Raw genomic sequence first — 22,970 nt, 5'->3', positions numbered from 1 at the left:
CCCCTCTGTGTTCCTCCGCCACTGCCTCGTTTGAGTTTTGCATGAAATGCAATCTGTGATATTGCATTTTGTCATTTCGAGCTGATTGGAGACCAGAACAGCCAATCAGGTTTTTTTGCATCCAAGTCTGTGATTGGCTGGTTTTGTGGCACAAATATAACGGTGTAGAGAAAGAGTTGAAGGCACGGGCAGAAATGTTGAGAGCGTGAGCAACACATTGTGATCGAGCGCAAATGCAAAAACTGAGCGAGAGGGGCTGCTGTTGTGTGTGTGGATAATAGCAAACACTGAAATACATGTTTTGCACGCAGCAATGAATTTTGTTCACTCAAATTCAGCTTTTCTTCGCTCAAAATAAATTTCTCCTCAAAATGCAACACTTGCACCTGCAAACTTTTTTTTACGTGCGCTCAAAATAGTGGCACAAAGATAACGCCATAGGAGGATTGCCAGGATTTATGCATCAGGGAAACCAAACAACCTCTGGCTACAACACAGCAGAGCCACCTCGTCAGGCCAGGACTCTGCAGTCTATCTACACCTACAGGCCAGTGGACACTCTTTCAATGATGAGGATGTAACATCCTGGACAGGGAGGAACGCTGGTTTGAGGGCGGAGTCAAGGAGTCCATTTACGTGAAAAGAGAAAGACCATCTCTGAATCGAGGAGGGGCCTAAGGGTACATCTGACCCCATCTTACAATGCTGTGATTGCAGCCATTCCCCACCTCTCTGTGAATCAGAATCAGAATACTTTATTCATCCCGAGGGAAATTAGGGACTCATGGTTATTGATCAGTGGTTGTTGATCAATGGTCATGAGAATTTGCATAATTAAGATTAAGGAACTGACCTCCCAGCCCATTGTTGCTTCAGTGGGCTGGTTTCAGTCATTATGCAAATGTCCTGTTTATAAGTCTCAGCAGTCAGCTGAGACTGAAGACGTCACCTGATGATGACGAAACGTTTCTCCCACTGAAAACATCCAGATGAACAGAATCAACTTTTGGAGAATACGGATGTGATTGTGCAACAAATCCATTCCTGTTCTGATGAGGGGGATTTAAAGTGATTACCTGAACCATGTAAGTGACAAATATAAGAAAAAGAAATCAGGAGTGAGGATTTCTTTTGGACTACAGCCTGAGTTGAATGAGGCAGGGCTGTATTGATCATGGACAGATCCTCATTGCTCATGACCACGCTGTCTAAGGCTGATTGAAGATGATAGCTTTAGGAGATAACTTTTATGATGCTGAGAAGCTATATAAACATGCTTCCAATTCCTATATTACAACAAAGCTGCTATGTTAACCCTCTGTGTGCTATTCAAACACTGCAATTTGTTATACCAGCCTTTCCAAGTCATTTGTTGAATTAAAGGATTTGGGTGTTTTTTGAAGCTACTCACATCCCTGCTTGGCTTTCACAGTTATGCAGCATTCCTTAATGAAATAAGGAATGATATACTGAAATATGGATTTAAGCTGCTTTAAGTAACTTCTTATCCTCCTTCACTAACATTTTCTTTTGCTAATGTTTGTTAAATACAATTGAATAACAGTTGCTTCTCTAAAATTGTTGGTTGGATATTTGTTATGTCTTATTTCACATAATTTCACTGTTGCACTTATGTGTCACTCCTCAGGTCCTGGCAGATGCAGTCTCTCATCTAGTTATTGATAAGTTCAGCAAACTGACGGATAACTTCAGGGCTCCACATGCTCAACGGAAAGTCTTGGCAGGTGTTGTCATGACAGCAGGTATTCTTGTAGCCCAGGTCATCTCCTAATTAGAAGGTTGCTAGTCTGATCCCAGCTGCTCCGAGAGTTTAAATGTGTACATAAGGCTCATGCCACCAACCCCCAACCAAATCTGCAGGAGATCTATAGTGAGGTACGCGTACTTGTTCAACTCAATTCAAATGACTTTTATTTATACAGCACCAAATCACAACAACAGTCGCCTCAAGGTGCTTTATACTGTAAGGTAGACCCTACAATACATACAGAGAAAAACCCAACAATCATATGACCCCCTGTGAGCAAGCACTTTGGTGACAGTGGGAAGGAAAATGCAGAGAGGTCTATTAACACATAGTGACTGAAGAAGAAACTCCCAGTGCATCATGGGAATCCCCAGCAGCCTACACCTATTGCAGCATAACTAAGGGAGGATTCAGGGTCACCTGGTCCAGCCCTAACTATATGCTTTAGCAAAAAGGAAAGTTTGAAGCCTAATCTTGAAAGTAGAGATAGTGTCTGTCTCCTGAATCCAAACTGGAAGCTGGTTCCACAGAAGAGGGGCCTGAAAACTGAAGGCTCTGCCTCCCATTCTACTTTTAAATACTCTAGGAACAACAAGTAGGCCTGCAGAGCGAGAGCGAAGTGCTCTAATAGGGTGATATGGTACTACAAGGTCATTAAGATCAGATGGGCCTGATTATTTAAGACCTTGTATGTGAGGAGCAGGATTTTGAATTCAATGTTTAAGTTGTTTGTTGCTGGTTTTTAGTTTGTTTTTTGTCTGTTTGGGAGCTGACACAGTCTCTGTGGAGATGGGTTTGGGGGGTAGCAGGAGGAGAGAAGCTGCAGAGAGGCGTGTAAGACTGCGACTCTGCTTCCTGGTCCCAACTCTGGATAGTCATATTTTGGGGGGTTTAATAAAGTTGTGGGATGGATCCAAGGTGGGATGGATGCATCTCTCTTTATAATCTGTTTATTCACAAGTCAAATGGTGAAGTATTAGTTTGAATGAAAGCCTTACTAGTACTACATGTAAAGCTGGCTTAATGCAGAAAGATCAATCTTACTATAACTACAGCTTAGAATCAAATATGTAAATTAGGCAAATTCAATTACTGATAAACTTTTACACTTCTTACAAAGACCAGACTATTGGGATACTTAATATTCTGTTTCTTCTGGGCTGCACTGTAACTGCACATGTGAGCATATTTTCTATACATGACAGCAGGCACACAAAGGGACACAGGTACAATAGGGGGAGGCATTGAGAGGAGGTATGAAAATAATACATTTACATTAGCTAAGGTAACCCTTACTCCTAGCATGTCAACATCTGGTGGCCTGGCATTGATCTTAATGCATCTAAATCACAGTATCAGCTGAACCATTAGTTCAGGGGCAAAGTGGCCGTTGGTTGGAGGTCAAGCAACTGCTGTTAATCAAATCAACCAATTTGAACTCAGGAACTTCTTAAAACCAGCTGGGGCAGGGATAGCTCAGTAGGTAGAGTGGTCGGCCCATGATCAGAAGGGGGTCGGGGGTTTGAATCCACTGAGCGGTTACCCTGAGGTTCCATCTCTACACACAGCTCCCCAGGTGCTGGATTGGTAGCTGCCCACTAAGTGAATGGGTTAAATGCAGAGGACTAGAAATTCCCCCGTGTGGGACTATATAGAATTAAATGTTTAAAAATTAATCAGCAGTCTCTGACAGTCTCAACAGTGAGAAGACACGAGTGAAACCAAACATGGTGCATGATCATGCTTCAGAACGAGGTCCAACAACAATAGACTGGTATAATGTTTGATGGTCTATATCTGCTTTACAGCTTATGCACATGGGCTACACAACTTGATAATCTTGTGAGTAAAATGGGTAGAGCTCTGTCAGCGGTGGGAAAAGTTCCAAAATAAATGACACCAAATATTTTGAATACATTAGGTTAGTCACAGCTTGATTATTGTGTGGAGGTGTTTCAACTAAAGTAATTAAAAGTTCCAAGTTTAAATCATGCTGCTCATTGTGCATTGCAGTGCTCTTCAAGAACCAGTGCAAATCCGATTTATCATAACTTGGGCCGGCTAATTGTTCGAGGTCATGTCATGATCAGAAATGTACTAGTGAAGAGATTATGGACGATGTTACATCAAAATTGAGTAAAGGTTATAAATAGAAAACACTAATCTACCAAGTTGATAAGTTTCAGTTCAGTGAAAGCACTACTTCACAACAAAAGATGGCTCATGTGAGCAAGCATGAGTGGGAAGGAAAATCTATCTTTTAAGAGGAAGAAACATCTGGTAGAACCATGTTCATGGAGGGACAGTCATCCATCATGTTTGAGGTGAGAGTAAAGAGAAGACAGCAGAGAGAGAGAGACTGGAAATATGGTAAACTAAAGGATTGTTAATGATTAAATACATTAGTGATATATAAACACGCACCAAACAAAGGTGAGTGACGAATTTAGTCCATCATTGGAAGTCCAGTTCAGTGTAACTTGTTCTGCAGCAATGCAGGTTGATCAAGCCTTGAAAGCTGCTGCTACTAATTCCCACAGCTGTTCCAACTTTTCTGGATTACTTCCCCCTCTGTCTGCATAAAAGCAGTGCTGGGACACACTGATGTACCCTCGTGAGCATCAGCTGAACAGTATTGTACTGCAGAAAGTAGTGTGTTGCTACAAACATGGTGAGAAAAACCAATGGAAGAGAGACAGACCATCATAACACTTATAAATGTAGATCTGCAAAGAAAGTCAAGGTGTCAGTGAGTCCAGTTTCCTTCAGCATCAAAGGCTCAGAAACTGTGACAGCAGGGGGTCTGCAGACCCAAAGACACGACTGACTCAGAGGAAAAGTTTCTGAAAGTTAAGAGCTGTGTGATGGCGGCTCACAGGACAACAGCTTCAAGCAGCTCAATAGTGGTCGTAGTGAGAAAGTCTCAATTTCAGCTGTGAAGAGAAAACTGCAAGCTGCCGGTTTGACAGGACGAGTGGCAGCAAGAAAGCTCTATCTGTCCCACAGGATCTTAGCTCGTTCATTCTCCACCTCCTTTGGGGGTATAGGAGCCATATGAGTTGCTCCTTTTTTGATTAAGTGCGTTGGTTTAAATGGACTCACTGTATTGGTGCACTGCTGAGTATGGATATGCTAAAGCTAAATCTTTGCTCCAGGAGAACTTTGGCAATTCGCTGAGAATTGCTGCTGCCTACATTGAAAGGGTCAGTAAATGGCCTCCTATACAATCTGATGACGTGAAGGCTTTGCAGGAATATGGGTTTTTATTAAGGCAATGTTGTAATGCAATGGGAGACGTTGAGTCCTTGCATGAGTTGGATGTCTCTGCTAATATGCAAGCAGTTATAAAAAAGTTGCCTTATAAGCTCAGGGATAAATGGAGGAATGTTGTGTGCAATCTGCAGGAGAGGTTTCAACGTAAAGTGGTTTTTAGCGATGTTGTTGAGTTTGTCGAAAGGCAAGTGAAGATCGCAAGTGACCCATTGTTTGGAGACATAAAGGATCCTCCAACAGACATCAGAAAAGAGGCGAGGAATGGTAAGTCTCAGTTTTACCCTACGGCTAAGAGGAGTAGTTTTGCTACTACGGTGGCCAAGGTGGAAGGGAAGATTGAGCCAGTGTTGAGGCATTTGAGTGGTTCAGTTGTGACCAAGGCTTGCTTGTTTTGTGGAGCAGGGCATATGTTGGATTTGTGTCCTTCATTTGAAAGAAAGTTGCACTGTGAAAGATTATCTTTTCTGAAAGAGAATGGTGTGTTTTGGTTGTCTGCGCATTGGGCACAGAAGCAAGGACTGCAGGAAACGTCTCATGTGTAAAGTCTGTAATCAGAAACACCCCACACTCTTACATATCCACTCCAAGCAGAGGGAAAGCGTTTCAATGCAAACTATAGGAGGGAGAGAACCACCAGATGAAGGTCCTTCGTGTGCTGTGCAAAGCAGTGGTGTTACTGGGGCTGGTGAGCAAAATAGTGCTCTGTCCATGATACCAGTTAGAGTGAAGTCCAAGAAAGGTAATCAGTCACTGATAACCTTTGCTTTTCTAGATCCTGGGAGTTCAGCTTCATTTTGTACTGATGGGCTCATGAATAGGCTGAATCTTTCAGGAAGGAAAATTGGCATTCTGTTGCGGACAATGGGTCAGGAGAAAATGGTCAGTAGTTATGTGGTTCCAGATCAGCTGGTTTGTGCTGCCAGACGCTTGTGGAGTCCAGGCAGCTCCTTCAGCCGGCATGAATCATGTCAGGGCCTGATGCTGTCCAACTCTTCATACTGGAGCTTACTGGTCTCCTATAAACAAGCATTTGGTGACAGTAGGAAGGTAAAACAGCTTTTAACAGGAAGTAACCTCTGGTGGAACAAGGCTCAGGTACGGGCAGCCATATGCAGCAATTGGCTGGGGTAAGAGGAGGGAGACAGGGCCATGTTTGGACAGGTATCCTTATTATGCAGATTGGAAGATAAGATATGTGGAAAGATAAAAGAAACAGGGAGATTTTCAGTTGAAGCCACATAAGCAGGCACGTGGTAGCCTGGTTACTCTGAGAGTGGTTTCTCAGCAGGACATCTTTCCTTGAAGAAAAACTGTTCCAGACACTATTCATTTTAAATTTTCTGGATAATAAAATATGCTGAAGTTGAAGCGGTCAAATTGATTCGGCTGAAGTGACAAGATGTTAGGGACCTTATGAACCAGTGCAATGTTTTACCCATCCAGGTGCAGATGTGAAGGAGGCTCAGGTCATCTGCGTATCCACAGGGACAAAGTGCATCGGTCGTGAATACATGAGTAACCGAGGTTTGGCCCTCAATGACTGCCATGCAGAGATTGTAGCTCGTCGGTCTCTCATTAGGTTCCTGTACTCCCAGCTGGAGTACTTCCTCAGGTAAAAGCCTCCCACCTACTTTCAAAGTGCTCCCTACAAACACTGTACATAGAACTGAGTCTACCAAAGCAGTCTTTACCCTTACTTACTGAATCAAAAGAACTAAATACAGTTGGTCTGTTGACTGTTTCTACAGTGGTGTGAAAAAGTGTTTGGGTCCTTGCTGATTTCCTATTTTCTGTATGTTTGTCATACCTAAATGTTTCAGATCATTAAACAAAAATATAAATATTAGACAAAGATAACACAAGTAAACGTGTCTATTATTAAGGAGGAAAAAATCCAAACCTACATGGCCATGTGTGGAAAAAGTGATTGGCGATGGCCCCGAAACCAAATAGCTCTTTGGGCCACCCTTAGCAGCAACAACTGCAGTCAAGCATTTGCAATAACTAGCAATAACTCTTTTACAGCACTGCAGAGGAATTTTGGCCCACTTTCCATAATTGTTGTATTTCAGCCACATTCGAGGGTTTTCGACTATTAACCACCTGTTTAAGGTCATGCCACAGCATCTCAACCGGTTTCAGGTCAAAACTTTGTTTTGACCTTGTTTACTAGTGTTATCTCTTTCTAATGTTTATATTTGTTTGATCATCTGAAACATTTAAGTGTAATAGAAATGGAAAAAATATTAAATCAGGAAGGAGGCAAACACTTTTTCACACCCCTCTAGTGTTTTAACAAATGAGCAATTACTGTCAACCAGCCGTTCTGAACATTTCAGAAAGCACTGCTAGCCTACCAGTCTTTTGTCTGCATTTCTGTTTTAGTAACAGTGAAGAAGAACATCAGAAATCCATTTTTATGCGGTGCGATAACAGTCAAGGCTTCAGAGTAAAGGAAAATGTCCAATTCCACCTGTATATCAGCACCTCCCCCTGTGGAGATGCTCGCATCTTTTCACCTCATGAAGGCGGAGTGGACGGTAAGTGGATTATTATGATCGTTACAAATAGAGATTCATAGTGATGAAACAATATTTGTTTGCCTGAAAATATGTAGGTTACTGTTATGTCATCAGTGATTTTTTACCTGTGTCAGATCAGGGAGATGGACATCCCAACAGAAAGGCCCGTGGGCAGCTGCGCACTAAAATTGAGTCTGGTGAGGGAACCATACCTGTGCACTCCAGTAACACCATCAAGACATGGGACGGTGTTCTTCACGGAGAAAGGCTGCTTACCATGTCTTGCAGCGACAAGATTGCAAGGTGTCTGTTTTGTTTGTTACATGCTCACATGGTGATTAGCAACATCACATGTTGTCCTTTCCTGGGGGCTTTTATGGCCAGGTATAAGGGCATAAAAGCTCTTATACCTGGGCCCTTTATATAATCTTTGTAAAGTATGAAAGTACAGATAACAATCTAAGGAGCTTGGAAACAAAAGCGTCTGGACTTAAGTTTTCTTGAAGACATTTCATCTGAGAAGTTCTTAAATTCTAAGAAAAATTGGTGGAGAGTACCAGATTTTAAGCCCTATGGGAGTGTCCCCCCAAGAAGGTCATGGACCCCCTTATGATCGACTACCTAATCACATGAGGCAAGGTGTGAAAATCGACGTGGGTCACAATCAGCTAAGGTTTCGGGTGGACCTACTGTGAAACCTGGCCCCACCCTATCATGTGATTTCCTGAGGTCAGATGGCCCAGGGTGTGAGTGGGAGTTAAAGCATCTGGGAAGGATCTCAAAACTGGATTATAGATGACAGATAGTTGGTGTCGTAAGCCCCGCCCTCTGTTCAAAGATGATTGTTCACAGTGGACATAGATGCTTCGTTCTAGAACTGAAGAAGCTTCTCGGATGAGAGGTGAAACGTCTTCAAGCAACTGAAAGAAGTCCAGACGCTTTTCTTTCCAAGCTCCTTAGACTACCATGACCTGCATGACCGAGAACCTTCACAGATATACAGATAACATTAAAATTATACCCTCCCCACCCCCTCATATAAATTTGAGAGTTTTGTCAAAAATTTCTGAAGTTCATTTTTAGCTGAGCGATTTTCAACATAGCATTTATAAACATACTAACCCTTTTTACCTTCTTCAATATGATATGTGCCCTAATTACTAACTTTCTAAGGTGGCCTTTGTGGCTGGAAAGAAAATTATACAAGGCACTGCTGAGAGGCTGGGCCGATACAATATGTAATAACCAAGTACATCCATGAGCCTTGGTTTTATTTAATGTTTTATTAAATAAATAATAGTACTCTGGGAATACTATGAACAAGCATCTTATGCTTCCACATCGTGAGATAACATTAGCCAGGCAAACTTAAATGAAATGGGCTCAGCTGTCATCATCATCATTGGACACATTTGGTTTCCTCCTAATTCAGAGTGAGCTAATGGCAAGAAGGAGAAGGAGGAGAAGAAGAAGGCGGCGGCGGAGAAGAAGGCGGCGGCGGAGAAGAAGGCGGCGGAGGAGGAGAAGGCGGCGGAGGAGGAGAAGAAGGCGGCGGAGGAGGAGAAGAAGGCGGCGGAGGAGGAGAAGAAGAAAAAGGCGGAGGAGGAGAAGAAGAAGGCGGCGGAGGAGGAGAAGAAGGCGGCGGAGGAGAAGCGGCAGAGGAGAAGAAGAAGGCGGCAGAGGAGAAGAAGAAGGCGGCAGAGGAGAAGGCAAAGAAGAAGGCGGTGGCGAAGAAGAATTTTGATTGTACAGGTCGTCGAATAGGCAAAATAGATTTTGGTGTGAACTCATTTCTACTAGCCATTGTCTATGCTGTCGTCTAAATGCACAAGTTTAACACTCCATCTTCATATTTATAGCCTTGTACTATCCATTTGTTCTAAATATTAAAACCAGCTCTGCAGAATCACTTTAGTTTGAAGTGTTTTGGAAGAGATCAATGGGAATCCTGTTGATGTGTACAGAGGCTGAATCTAGGAGGACACTAACAGCAGCAGACCCCTCTGTGCCTGTATCAGATTTATATTTTCAGGAAATACTAATCTGCTTTATTTCTTTGTTTCTGTCAATTTCTCTGAAGATTTTACTCTGTTCCTTCAGGTGGAACGTTGTCGGATTTCAAGGCTCTTTGTTGAGCTACTTTACTGAGCCCATCTATTTCTCCAGCATCATCCTGGGCAGCCTGTACCATGCCGACCACCTCTCCAGAGCCATGTACCAGCGGATTACTGAGATTGAAGAGCTGCCACAGTCCTTTAGCCTGAACAGGCCACTGCTCAGTGGTGAGAGGCACTGTAGTTTTCCACAGTTCACTGATTTCTCTGATCTGTTCATTCGGACCTGATTGTTCTGAGAATCTGAAACCAGGTCCTGCTCACAGATTTTATGGAAAATTCCCAAACCAAGAGATATAATTTTTGTTTTAATTTTTAACATTTGAAAGGTTGCCAATTAATTAGTAAAATAATCCATGAGGTAATGAAAATGGCTGGCAAAATGTGTTCACATGTTTTGAACCTGTGTACAATACACAGCATTGATATCAAACCCATTTTACATCATGGGCCATGTACAGCCCACTCTGATGTGAAGTGGGCCAGTAGTGTGGATGGCATTCATGGCCGTGGGGGTCTTTATTATTAGAATAATTAGTAAAATGTACAAAAATACAGTTAAAAGTTAAAATCCACACTGTGAAGTATGCGACACACACACCTCCCCCACACACCCCCACCGCACAACTGAGGCCGGGGAGCCATCCAGCCGAACCTACCCCCCCCCCCCCCCCCCCCCCGAGGAAATCGGCCACAGCCATCTGCACCCCTGGCCTATGGACCACCTTGAACTTAAAGGGCTGTAAAGCCAGATACCACCGGGTGATCCGGGCGTTGGCATCCTTCATGTGGTGGAGCCACTGCAGCGGGGTGTGGTCCGAGCAAAGGGTGAATGAGCGCCCCAGGAAATAAAGCGAAGGGAGTCAACCGCCCACCGGATAGCCAAGCACTCTTTCTCCACAGTAATGTACCGCCTCTCCCACTCGGACAGCTTCCGGCTAATGTAGAGCACGGGCCGGTCTCTACTTGTGGACGAACCTGCCCGCCCCCCAAGTGGTACCCGAAATACTGAACCTCCCTCCGTCCAACCGCACACTTCTTCGGGTTGGTCGTGAGCCCCGCCTGCCTCAGGGACTCCAGGACTGCAGCCACCCGCTGCACATGCTCCGCCCAGGTGTCCCTATGGATGATCACATCATCCAAGTAGGTGGCAGCATACGCAGCGTGCGGACGCAGCACCCGGTCAATGAGGCGCTGAAAGATGGCCGGGGCTCCAACAAGCCGAATGGAAGCATGATGAACTGGCACAAACCGTACGGAGTGGAGAAGGCGGTTTTCTCCTTGGACTCTGCAGACAAGGGAATCTGCCAGTAGCCCTTGGTTAAATCCAGTGTCATGAAAAAACGGGCCGTGCCTAACCGGTCCAGGAGCTCGTCGACCCAGGGCATGGGATAAGCATCAAACTGTGACACCTCCTTCAGAACCATATGGTCTATATGGTTCTGAAGGAGGTGTCACAGTTTGATGCTGGTGTAGCCCCATCATTCTCATGGTGAAGAAGGATGGGTCTCATCCTTCTTCACCATGAGAACGATGGGGCTACACCAGGCGCTGTGCGACTCTTCTATTACTCCCATCTTCAGCGTTTCGGCCAATTCCCTCTGAACGATTTGCCTTTTGTGTTCAGGGAGCCTGTAGGGCCATGAACGCACCATCACGCCAGGCTGTGTTTCAAAATGATGCTCAATGAGAGACGTTCAGCCGGGCAGGGGGGAGAACATGTCGACAAAGCGCTGTTGCAGCGCTCTCTGGGCCTGTGTGAGATGGTCATCACAATGGAGGGAGGCGGGAATGATAGAATTTGGCACCTCTGGCCCCAACTCATCTCTCTCCTTAACCAGGCTCACTAGAGAAGCAGACTCGGCCTCCCTCCATGCTTTCAGGAGGTTGAGGTGATAAATCTGCGTGGCCCCTCCCCTGTCCATTTGTGCGACCTCATAGTCAACGTCCCCCACTCGCCGTGTGACCTTAAAGGGACCTTGCCATTTGGCGAGTAACTTTGAGCTAGAAGAAGGGAGTAATACAAGCACTTTGTCTCCCAGTGAAAATTGCCTGAGTCTAGCCCCTCTGTTATACAGGCGCTGCTGACGCTGCTGAGCCTGGAGCAAATTCTTCCGTGATAACCTCCCCAAAGTGTGGAGTTTCCCTCTCAGGTCCAACACGTACTGAATCTCGTCTTTTTGCGGGGCTCGGACCATCCTCCCAGCTTTCTTTAATTAGGTCGAGCACCCCACTTCGAACGGCCGATCCTCGCCAGTCAGCTTGCAGGCACAGAACCGCCAGCGATGGTCTTCCGGGGTGAGGCCCATCCGGTCCAACATGGCCCGGCACACGTCGTCGAAGCTGCTCCACGAGGCTGGCGGCAGGCCGTGGGCCCACTCCGCTCGCAGCCACTGGCACGTTCCACTGTAGCACGGAACGCCTCCAAAAAAACCTGGGGATCGTCACCGTCCCCCATCCTGGGCATCACCACTAACAGAGGCGGCGACTTCGGCGACGCAGCACCTTTTGACCAGTTGCTCCAGGACCTTGGTCTGGTGGTCTGAATGTTCCTGGAGCTTCATCAGATGTTCCCGCTGGGCCACGGCCTGGTCCCGGCACATCGTCGCCAACTCCGCCAGCATCTGTGCCAACAACTGCACAGGCTGAGTGGGCGACGCATCATGGGGGTCAGACATCCCACACTGGGTTTTAGCACCACTTGTGAAGTATGCGACACACACACCTATGCACCGTGACAGCTCGTTCCAGTCCAGCCAACCTCCCGCTCGACTCTGCCGTCACTATATAGACACACAGAAGGAAGACACTCATGATACAATCGCCACCACCTGTGGCTCCCCTGCCTCCCGGTACCACCCCCCTGAGCTCACCACTCCACCCCTCCGCTGCAGCTACGCCAGGGACCACACCTCCACCACACACACATTTCCTCACCTTTTCTAAAACTGTCCGGTGGGCTGGATTGGTGTTTTCAATGAGCCAACTCTGAAACTCTGACCTTTTGTACAGCCAAACAGCTATCTCATTCATGTTTTTTAAAATGGTTTAATGTGCCCAATATGCAGGAATAAGTAACACAGAGGCCCGTCAGCCAGGAAAAGCTCCAAACTTCAGTGTGAACTGGACGGTGGGGGACAAGGGTTTAGAGCTGATCAATGCCACCACTGGGAAAGATGATCTGGGTCGACCCTCCAGGCTTTGCAAACATGCCCTCTACAGCCGATGGATGAATCTACACTGCAAGGTAACACAGTGCTGATTTTTCAATGCATGTACTGTAGTGTGAGATTGCATACTGTATCTATCCAGTCTTTAAGTGATGACGTGATGAATCCTGCTTCCGGGCCCAAAGTAGTCTGCATTTAATACGGCTGTTGTGTTTTTAACATGTTTTAATGCTTTTTATCTTGTTCTATTTAATCTCAACGAGCCCCTAAAAACAGTCAGTGATCACTGTCGGCCTCTCGGTTTTTATTATCGCTAATCATTTTAAAGCTCAGTTTTTAAACAATTACGATGTAGCTACAGTATATTAATGACTAACCTGGTATTGTGGATGGATTATCTCAGTTGTTCTCCTGGCTGAAGTTTGGTCCGTTTACAGCATCCTGCCATGTGATTGCATTTGTCTCTAACCATCAGGAACCCTCACGTTAACTTTTATCAAGTCCTCCAGCTTTACTGTTTATGCTATGCTAACATAGCTTTGTCGCGCTAGTGGTCACGTAGCACATCATTATATACCAGCTAGCCCAACTTCAGTAACCCTACAAACGTCACTGCTGTTTAGTTTCCTGTCTTCATTTATCTTGGAAGTGATAACAGAGCTGTACGTTTTAATGTTTCAGAAATCTCTCAGTCAGAACATGTTATATCATGTTTAGGTGGAAGCTAGCGAGCTAACTTCCTGCTAACTTCTAACTCTGAATGTAATAAATCCTGTTTTCATGGATACCTGGATGTTAAACTTCATTGTTACACCTGGTAAAGCAGCAACGCTGATCATTTTATTACAGATGAAAGAGTTTAGACAGCTTTTAACTCTCTGTGATGTCCCAGTGATTGTGTGACCTGCAGCGGAGTTTGGGCCCAGTTACGGCTAATGACGTCAGACTTAACGACCGGATTAATAATGAAAGTGTGTGAGCAGGAGGTCTGGCCAGAAAGCCTGCGCGCGAGCTCTTTTCTCTTCCTGCACTGTCCAATAAAGGCAAATGTCAAAAAGATGTATTTTTAAAAAGTCATTCCTGGTTGTTGCACATTGTTGCTGTTGTCTAAGTGAAGGCTTGTCTCCATTATACCATAGCTCTCCTCCATGCTGCGAATCAGAACGGTGAGACCCAGAAGCTACCATGAGGCCAAACAGGCAGCAAAGGAATATCATTCTGCAAAGCAGACACTCTTCAGGGCCTTCCACAATGCTGGACTGGGCGCGTGGATAAAGAAGCCTATAGAGCAGGACCAGTTTGCTCTCTCCAGCTGATGTACCTCATTCTACCTTGATTTTGTAGCATTGTGCTACTCCCTCTTAGCCTGGACTACATGTTAAAAAGGTCAATATTCAGTCAATTATACAACTTCATACGAAGGGTAAATGTAAAAACAGACCGAGAATAGCAGCAACTTTGTAAACTGTTAGTTCTTTCTCAGGTATGGTTATGCAAAATTAATCAAGTATGAAAACCTTTGTTTTCACATTCTGTATTGGGAGCTCTAATGATCAGAGCTGCACATCTCTCACTGACTAAACTCACAAGGACACAGCATTTCTTTCTGAGTTCTAATACACACACTCGTATGTCTTATCTGCTTGAAAAATGTGTGTCGTTGCATCTTCTGTTCTCAGGTAAGCACACCTACAGTCTGTTTATGCATGGCGGTTTAACATGCCTGGGCACGCTTAAACTGCCATGTTCACAACCAAGTAACTGTTGGAACAGTTACAATATTTTAATTACTTTTAGTCAATTTCGTATCAATTACAGAAACTGAAACGTGAATGAAGAATAATTCCTGAGTTCCAGTGGGAAAACAAAAAGTCAGAAAAGACCTTTGTGAACACTTTGGAGTTACCAGGATTTCTAAATGGCAAGATTTGCAGAGTGTTGCGGTCTAGCTCAGTTTTTCATGAAGGGTATGCCGGGCAGACTTCAATATCTTTCAATCCCATCTTTCTTCACAGTAAACAAGCACTCTAGCAGTCTGTGACTCTTCAGTCTGGCTTAAGTTGGATTAGACTTGCAGTCAAGACCGCCTAATCTGAGACCAAGACAAGACCAAGTCGAGACGAGACCAAGACCGAGACAAAGTCGAGACGAGACCAAGACAGAGTCAAAAACAGTCTTTAAACTGCAGCCAGATGCTGCTTCGTTTACGGGTTTCAGGCATAGTTATGTGTTTTTGCTTTCTCACAGCCCTCCTCACCGCTGTCTACTGTCTCACTCACTTACTGAGAGGACGGACGCACGCTCCACTTGACTGTCGCCTCTCTCACCCTCTCTGTTTTTCACACAATGACATTATCCTATATCCTCGCATGTGATTGGCCACAATATGGAGGGATTGGAGCGTAGCAGAGCCACTGTGTGAGAGGTGAGCAGCAAAAGGAAATGAAGTGAGGGTAGAAATGACTGAAAGATTAATAGGCTCTGTTTTGAGTTTTGTTCAAAAAAGAATGACTTCATGTAGGAAAAAAATAAATATCACATATGCAGGACACCTTAAACTAGTTTTTTAATTAAGCAGCAAGGCAGAACACAGTCAGGGCTGTATCAAGACACAGGGACTGAACCCCAATTCAACCAGACCCAGAACTGATCCAGAATTAAAACAGGACTACAACAGTTCAAAATCAGGACTACTGAGGACTTAACAAAACTAGATGATAGTAGCACTAAAAATCATCATAGACCTGCACTACACTTATTTTTTAATTCTACCAAAGTACAATATTTAGATTCAGAAACATTTATATAATTATTCAGCCTTGTTGTGCAAACAAGCTGCAGAACTTAATAAATGTAGAATTTGAAAAGTAACAAATGGTATCTAAAAAGTTACACTGGATACATGTTCTGATGAGTTCTCTCTCTCTGTTCCTCTCTCTCTCTGCTCCTCTCTCTCCCTCTTTGTGCTGACAATCATCAAATATACAGTTGAAACCACATATTTATTTACTCTTCAGATAAAAACACTTTTTTAATTGTAACATCAAATCAGACTAAATGTTTATTTTTTAGATAAATATAAAAACATATTTGTTAACTTTCAGAGTAAAGAGAGAAACTGTCTGTATTTCTTAATTGCAAATGGCACCAAATTGTATTCAAACTGAGCCACACTTATGGAGCTCCACAGTTCTGTTCCTGGTGTTTTGGTTGACATCTCCTGATGTTCCCATGTCACAGAAACAGCCTCTGTGTTTTGCCTTATATGCATCCACAGCTGTGCCACCAATTTACTCACATGGACTCTACGAACCAATCAGAAGCTTCTTCAGCTCAGAATGGAATCGTCTGGAGTTTCTTATTAATTAACAATAAACTTAGTGTACATGTGCTCCTAAATTTGATGAAAGCTCCCTCTTTTTATTCTGACATTTAAAAGTCTCAGGTACATCAAAGTGCTTCACAGACGAGCCACATTTGTGGGGTTACAGCAGTAAAGGAGCAGGAAATACAATTATCAGCAAAAGAAATACAGTTATAAAAGGGTGACGTGACAACAAGCATGAACCGGGGAAAAGTTAAAAACTAAGTTGTTTGGAAGGCTTAAACAGGTGGGTTTTTAAATGTGATTTAAAGGATTGGATGGATTCCGACGCACGGACATCCATCGGCAAGCTGTTCCAGAGGTATCCGATAGCTGTTTCAAGGGCATGTGACTGTCAAAGATGATCATTCCTGTTTTGTTTTCATTAAGGGTGAGAGAGTTGTGCAGTAGCCAGTCTCTAACATCAGCAGGCAGTTGAACAAAGGCAATAGAGGGGACTGGAGATCCAAATCCAGAGGAAAATAGATTTGGATATCATCCACATAACAATGGAAAGAAATATTATGATTTCTGAAAATTTGTCCCAGGGGTAACGGATACAAAGAGAACAGGGTAGGACTTAACACAGACCCCTGGGACACACCACAGCAGAGGGGTGCAGAGGAGGAAGAACGATTCCCCATAGAGACAGAGAAAGTCCTCTCATTTAAGTATGATTTGAACCATGAAAGTACTTTGCCTTTAAGACCAACTACATGTTCAAGCCTTGAAAGGAGGATGTCATGATCAACCGTATCGAAGGCAGAGGACAAGTCTAAAAGAACTAAAACCACAGGACGCCTTGTATCAACAGTCATTAAAAACTCTCAGTAGGGCTGTCTCGGTGCTGTGGTGAGGTTTAAAACCAGACTGGAATTTTATCTAAATCAAAACACGTTTACTCTAAATTGATGTTTAACAGTAAAAAAGTTTTTGTTTTCTCCCTAAAGTGTAAATATCTGGTTTCAACTGTGAATATCCTGCTGTGTATTGAAATCTCTCTTGTTTTGCATAGATATACTGAACAACATCCAAAGCATAATATATAAAATAACATCTACCAGAGTTTTTTCTTTGAAAGAAGCTCTTTGTGTCCATTGTTGTGTTCATCAGTACGCAATTGAAACCGATTTAGAGAGTTTGTTTAGCCGTGGAGGGAAACAACTGAAAATATGAAATGTAAGCTGAGACTCTCTAAAAATAAACAGCATTGTTGTTGTTCGGCTTTTTATTTGTCCATTTGTTGATTCACTCGAAGAGCAAGTAACGCAACCAAGTGATCAGTTTGATATCAATCTTTTGTGATTCACCGTCATATTTACATTATTAGTTCAGTACGAATGATTTGCTTTGGTTCCTGGTCAAACTTAAGCTCTCCTCTGTCTGCAGCAAACTCGCAGGCAGCAGCTTCTCCCCCCTCGCTCATATGGGTGCTGTGCTCAGTCGCCTAGTGCCTGAGCTCGGATCATACCAAAATTAGGGGGAATTTACGACGGTGCGCTCTGTGCTTCGTGTGCTGTTTTTGTTTTATACAGTTGTCAGCCAGGCATCTAACTAACAAATTACACTCCAAAAGACCCCATGCTTCTGAAAAAATGACCTGGGCGTAAGCCCAGTATGCCACCCCCCCGCTCCGCTGATGGTTGACTCCAAATCTCACGAACACTATGTCGATTTGAGAACGCAGGACCGAGACAGCGAGACCTAGATGAGACCAAGACCACTCTCGAGTATCTTTGAGCTACAAGTCTGACAGTATGACTTTATTGAATACTCCCTCTTACCACACTGTTTTGATACAAAGTTACACCCAACAGTGTAACTTTGTAAACAGAATATTCATGCAAACTTCAGGCCACGTGAGAGTCCAGAGCTTCCCACGAAAATCCAACACTGTTAATGTCACCAAAGAGGTCGTCTGTGGGTGTTTTTGATTAGCACTCAACTCTTAATCTCCAACACTACGAATGATCAGTCAGCTCAAACAAGTTCTCAGTCTTGTATCATCAATCTGAAATCATGTTCTGTCTCCCATAGTGTACGTGATCCTTCAGCACTGCTTAAAAGACTGCTGCTTGCCTTTCAGAATGAGGAGTTGCTCCCAAATGTCACAAACTGTACACACCTTGCCTTTAAGTCCTGCAGTTTTTAGTTGTCTCGTTTGGAAGGGTCCTGCTGCAGTTATCTATATACCTAGCACTAACTAGATACCCAACTGCAACTTAAGCAGTGAAACTGCTCTCCTTACACAAACCCTCTTACACTAGAGTACAGTACCAACCTTTGTGCAGCGAAGCTCAACTAAACCAACATCTTCATTTGTACAGAGGCAGTAAATCACAATACTTCTGGAATCCAGCATATCTGGTTGTAGACGTGGTGTTGGCACAGATACTGTAGTCCTTTTTACTACCAGTTAAAACCTGTGAAATTCCACCTTTTCCAGGATTCCTGCTGTTCTTTTATAATTGTAATATACCTCAGTAGACCTTATATCTCAAGCCTCAGAGGAGGATGTGAATGGACTGCAACCAACAAAAGCCATTTTTAACTAGTTTAACATTTGTAAAGAGTGAAAGTAATGTGAATCCTGCTGTTCGTAGTTTAATGCTGAAGACACGCCCCATCTTTGCGCACCTGTGAACCTGACCCCTCTGTGCTTGAATCTTTCCTCTCCATGTGCCACTAACAGGTGAGCTTCTTTGGTTGCAGATTGTTCACTTTGTTATCGTTCCATAAAATAAAACAACCCCTCGGGGCCAAATGTGTGAGGTCTACCTGTTAAGCATGTAACATGTAAGTGTCTAATATATACAAATACAGTCAAGTCCCTGATTTAATGAATACTGAAATAATGATCAAATAAAATGCACTGAAGTGTTTTGTTTTGGGTTGTTTGGGTCTTTGAAAATCTTTTCTTAAAGTAGATTATTTATATTCACCCTTACTATCCTACGTTTGACTAAGAAAGACGGAAAGCTTTGGAAGGATTTGTTCTTTGGACTCGAACAGTGTGGACCGTTTAGAGACCAAACGAGGCTCTCCCCTGTAAGAAACAGAGATGATGAGGTGGTCTGTCTGAGGAGTGGGGAACTCCAGAATCCACCCAGGGGGTGGAGTGTGCCTGCTTAACCAATCCAGAGAGAATTAGTACCTAAACAAACCAGTGCAGTGAACTTGCCCAAGGACCCTGGTCACACATAGCATTAGGCTTTATAATCAGTCCTCCTCCTTCCAGAGACAACGCTACCATCCTAAAAATCACCATTTAATCAATCGGCCCCGTGAACGTCGGGGAAACTGTGCCAGAACATCGTGTTTTATGCCAGCTGGTGTTGGTGGAAGCAGTCTGTAACACTGTGATACTGACAGACCCCCTCAAAGGAATGTGGCCTGGGCCTGTTGAGGAATGCACTCTTCCCACCTTTTTCAAGTCTACAGGCCCGACTGGAGGACAAAGGATGGTTGCCATGGTAATGGGAATGTCCCGACCACCCTGTAAACATTCATGCTTCTCTAACAGAGTGATCCAGGTCTGGTCCTCCAAAGAAAGAAAAAGTAGGCTGAACAAGTGACAGTGACAGCATCCTGATTTATTAAACGGCAAATTTAACATCTTAATGATGTTATCTTAACTAAGAGGGCGGCGCGAGCAGTCACAGCAGCCCGGTGCTCTCCACAACTTTGCGGCTTTCTTTTTATTTTGTGTGTTTTTGTTTCACTTTTCCTCCGACATGCAGGAGCACATATGCAGTACAGTAAGGCTGAACTGCTCACGCTTCTAAACCACAAAAACCTGCACACCTTCGCTGACAGTGACTGGGACTCACTCCCCCCAGAGATCCAAAGTGACACAGACTCTAATTTCACCATGCCACCGCTGAAGTGGCGTAGGCGACGGAGGCACAGGGAAGAGAGCGGGACTGAGGGCTAGGCTACGTGCTAACCCACACAGACCGGCTATTCCGAGTCTCTTCCTCACCAACTCACGCTCAATGAACAACAAATCAGATCACTTTTATTGTAGCATCACATGTGCAGGTACACTGGTACAGCACATGCGAGTGAAATTCTTGTGTGCGAGCTTCACAAGCAACAGAGGTGTGCAAAATACAACAAGAACAAAGCAAAATATAAGAATGGGAATCTGAGAATTATAAGAATAAATATATGTACAAGAATGTATGCACATTACTGAATATACCAAATATGTATATATACAGTATATATGTGTGTGTGTGTGTGTGTGTATAAAATAAAATATACATTATACACCAACAACACAGTTAACAACACTGCTGCCCGGACACAGAGTACATGATGGTTCAGTGTAGACCCTTCTACTTGCCGAGAGAGCTCACAGCGATCACAATAATAGCAGTTTATGTGCCGCCGCAAGCTAATGCTAAGTCAGCCACCATTGTTCCAGTGCCCAAGAGGAACACAGTGAGCTGCTTGAATCACTATCGTCCAGTTGCTTTAACACCCATAATTACCAAATGCTTTGAGAAAATCATCATGTCACACATTAAAGCTGCCATCCCTGCAGACCTCGATCCACACCAGTTTACATACAGGGCAAACAGGTCGACAGAGGACGCCATAATAACAGCTCTTCACACAGCCCTCACACACCTGGAAGTCGTAACACCTATGTTAGAATGATGTTTGTGGACTTCAGCTCGGCCTTCAACACAGTTCAACCCCACAAACTGGTTAATAAACTAAGCAACTTGAGACCCAGCAGCTCACTGTGCAGCTGGATACTGGACATCCTGAGTGACAGACCCCAGAACGTCAGGATGGGAGAGCACACCTCCTCCACCCTCACTCTGAATGTAGGTGTCCCACAGGGGTGTTACCTCAGTCCCCTCTTATAGGGCTTTGGAGCGTGATGTCACGGGAGGGGGCATAACCACCGAAGCGCCATTTTAGCAGGTCAAGCTTAGGGCTAAAGGAGCGAAAGCACACAGATAGCATCAGCAATAGCATGCACTTCGGGAAGGGAATAAGCTGGAAAATGGGCTCTCTTTTTATCATTTCCTCACCTGGAAGCAACGTGAGGCAGCTCATGTATCGGATGTTACCAAGAGAAGGCGTCTAGCCTGGATAGCAGCTGTGAGACCAGCTGATATCCAGTTCTCTATCATCCACAGATATCTGTTGGTGCTCCACACATTTTCATTCAGGTAAGATCTAAATAAGTTCATATCACTCTTTATAGCCCATTAGTTTTATTTTCAATGCGCTCTGAGGTCATAGCAAATTAGAACAACATCCTAATGAGTGATTTTGCAGAACTACCTTCTATTTATAGAGATGCTAATTGTTTTTCATTATTGCAGCAAACCAGCCGATGAAATGAATGAAACACATCGTGACTGAGTTCCGACGCTACACATGGGGCACTACGAAATCCCTGCTTCAAACCACATGCTACATACCAGCATGCCAATCAGATTACGTCATCCATGTCGGGGTGAAGAGGCGACCCTTCTGATGGCAAAGGTTCCCAGTGTGGCAGTAAAACCAGGGAAAATGCTCTTTTTAAATACTCTTAAAAGTCTTGTGCTGTTTATGTAGTGACAGGTTTTCAAAAGAGACAGTAAATTACAGAACGCTATAGTGGGTGATATTATTCAAATGCTGTCATGATTTTATGTGAACATTTTGTCGTTTGTAAACTATACTTGACATTGATTCTACATTGTAACTGATGTGATGTTCTACAAAGTGGTTTTAATTAAAAATAGGCAAACATTTGTTTGTTTCTTCATTCAACTTTTGAACAGTGGTATTTTAGTAAGTACATTATCAGTAAATGCAAATTATTTACATGCCCCCCTAAATTAAAACATTATGGGTTATTCAGAACAGAACTATGCTTGGAGAAATATTTTCCCATCAGTTGATCCAACTCCTCCACAGTAGCAGGTGGAATGTTTCTTTTTTGAGGACGGCTTCTTTTACCTGTCACTACAGATGGTCTGTTTATGTTTTGATCAAGAGCCTTTTTTTGGGCAGCTGAAGAGGAGAAGTCTATCTTATGGCCAACCTCTGGCTGTATCTTGGTCATATTACCCAGCAAAACCCAGTATGCAGGTTCATCTGTAACAGTCCTTGTGCCACAGATCCTCACTGTTGCTTCTACATTAAACAGAAGAGCAGTGACGTGGGTGCAGGTCTCCATGACTCCGGCCTTACAGGTGCAGTGGGCGGCTTCAACCTTCCCTGTGATGCTCACAGTGACTCATGGCTGCAATGCTGGTTCATTTAGTCTTAAAGAGTGCAGGACCTGAAACACACACAAAGTTCATTTAAAGACAAGAACTATGAGCCAAGGCCGACGCAAATGTGTTGTATCTACTTTATCATAAATGTAACAAAGTGTTTAGAAAGTTAGCACATACATGTAATTTTTTATCTTTTTATGTATCCATCTATAGAACGCCGCTGTTATATTCTAAATCTGCCTGTTCTCTGTCAGAAACCCACCTGCAAAAAATGAACCTAAAGTATGTAATCAATCAAAGCTTTATTTGTCACAAGCAGGTTGCTCTGCAGTGAAATGGGACCCCCCGACCTTGAAAAACACTGAAAAGTACATAACAACGGGAAGGTACAAGAGGCAAAAGAGAGACCTCCACTCATGCTGTGCTTCCATGGTAGGACAGCACGAGAACAGGAAACAAAAAACTCCTCTGCACAAAAAAGCACATGAATGTCCACAGCACAACATTGTGCTGTGGACATTGTTGT

At 43.8% G+C, this 22,970-nt stretch overlaps 1 protein-coding gene and 1 long non-coding RNA gene across 6 annotated transcripts in view; both read left to right on the top strand.

The window, feature by feature from the left end:
• The window catches only part of LOC146642970 (double-stranded RNA-specific editase 1-like), a 31,876-nt gene extending 14,390 nt beyond the window's left edge, over positions 1–17,486 (top strand). For 3 of the 5 annotated variants that reach the window (XM_085398433.1, XM_085398434.1, XM_085398432.1), the window contains 7 exons: positions 1,649–1,763; positions 6,485–6,653; positions 7,427–7,581; positions 7,698–7,866; positions 9,664–9,845; positions 12,746–12,924; positions 13,987–17,486. In XM_085398433.1, the coding sequence (XP_085254559.1) occupies positions 1,649–1,763; positions 6,485–6,653; positions 7,427–7,581; positions 7,698–7,866; positions 9,664–9,845; positions 12,746–12,924; positions 13,987–14,163 (1,146 nt within the window). In that variant the 3' untranslated portion in view covers positions 14,164–17,486. Of the gene's footprint in view, positions 1–1,648; positions 1,764–6,484; positions 6,654–7,426; positions 7,582–7,697; positions 7,867–8,995; positions 9,343–9,663; positions 9,846–12,745; positions 12,925–13,986 lie in introns of those variants that run through there. The other 2 variants (XR_014909615.1, XR_014909614.1) reach the window with 2 other exon arrangements.
• A 3,650-nt stretch (positions 17,487–21,136) lies between these two features.
• Positions 21,137–21,973, top strand: LOC146642969 (uncharacterized). The gene is made up of 2 exons (XR_014909476.1): positions 21,137–21,400; positions 21,557–21,973. It is a non-coding gene; the product is annotated as an uncharacterized LOC146642969 (long non-coding RNA).
• The last annotated feature ends 997 nt before the right edge of the window (positions 21,974–22,970 follow it).

The sequence above is a fragment of the Rhamphochromis longiceps genome, linkage group LG23 (assembly GCF_057381845.1).
Source record: "Rhamphochromis longiceps isolate RC_006_pf linkage group LG23, R_longiceps_female_GT1.1, whole genome shotgun sequence".
Classification (NCBI taxonomy): Eukaryota; Metazoa; Chordata; class Actinopteri; order Cichliformes; family Cichlidae; genus Rhamphochromis; species Rhamphochromis longiceps.
This window is presented reverse-complemented; position numbering and strand designations above follow the sequence as displayed.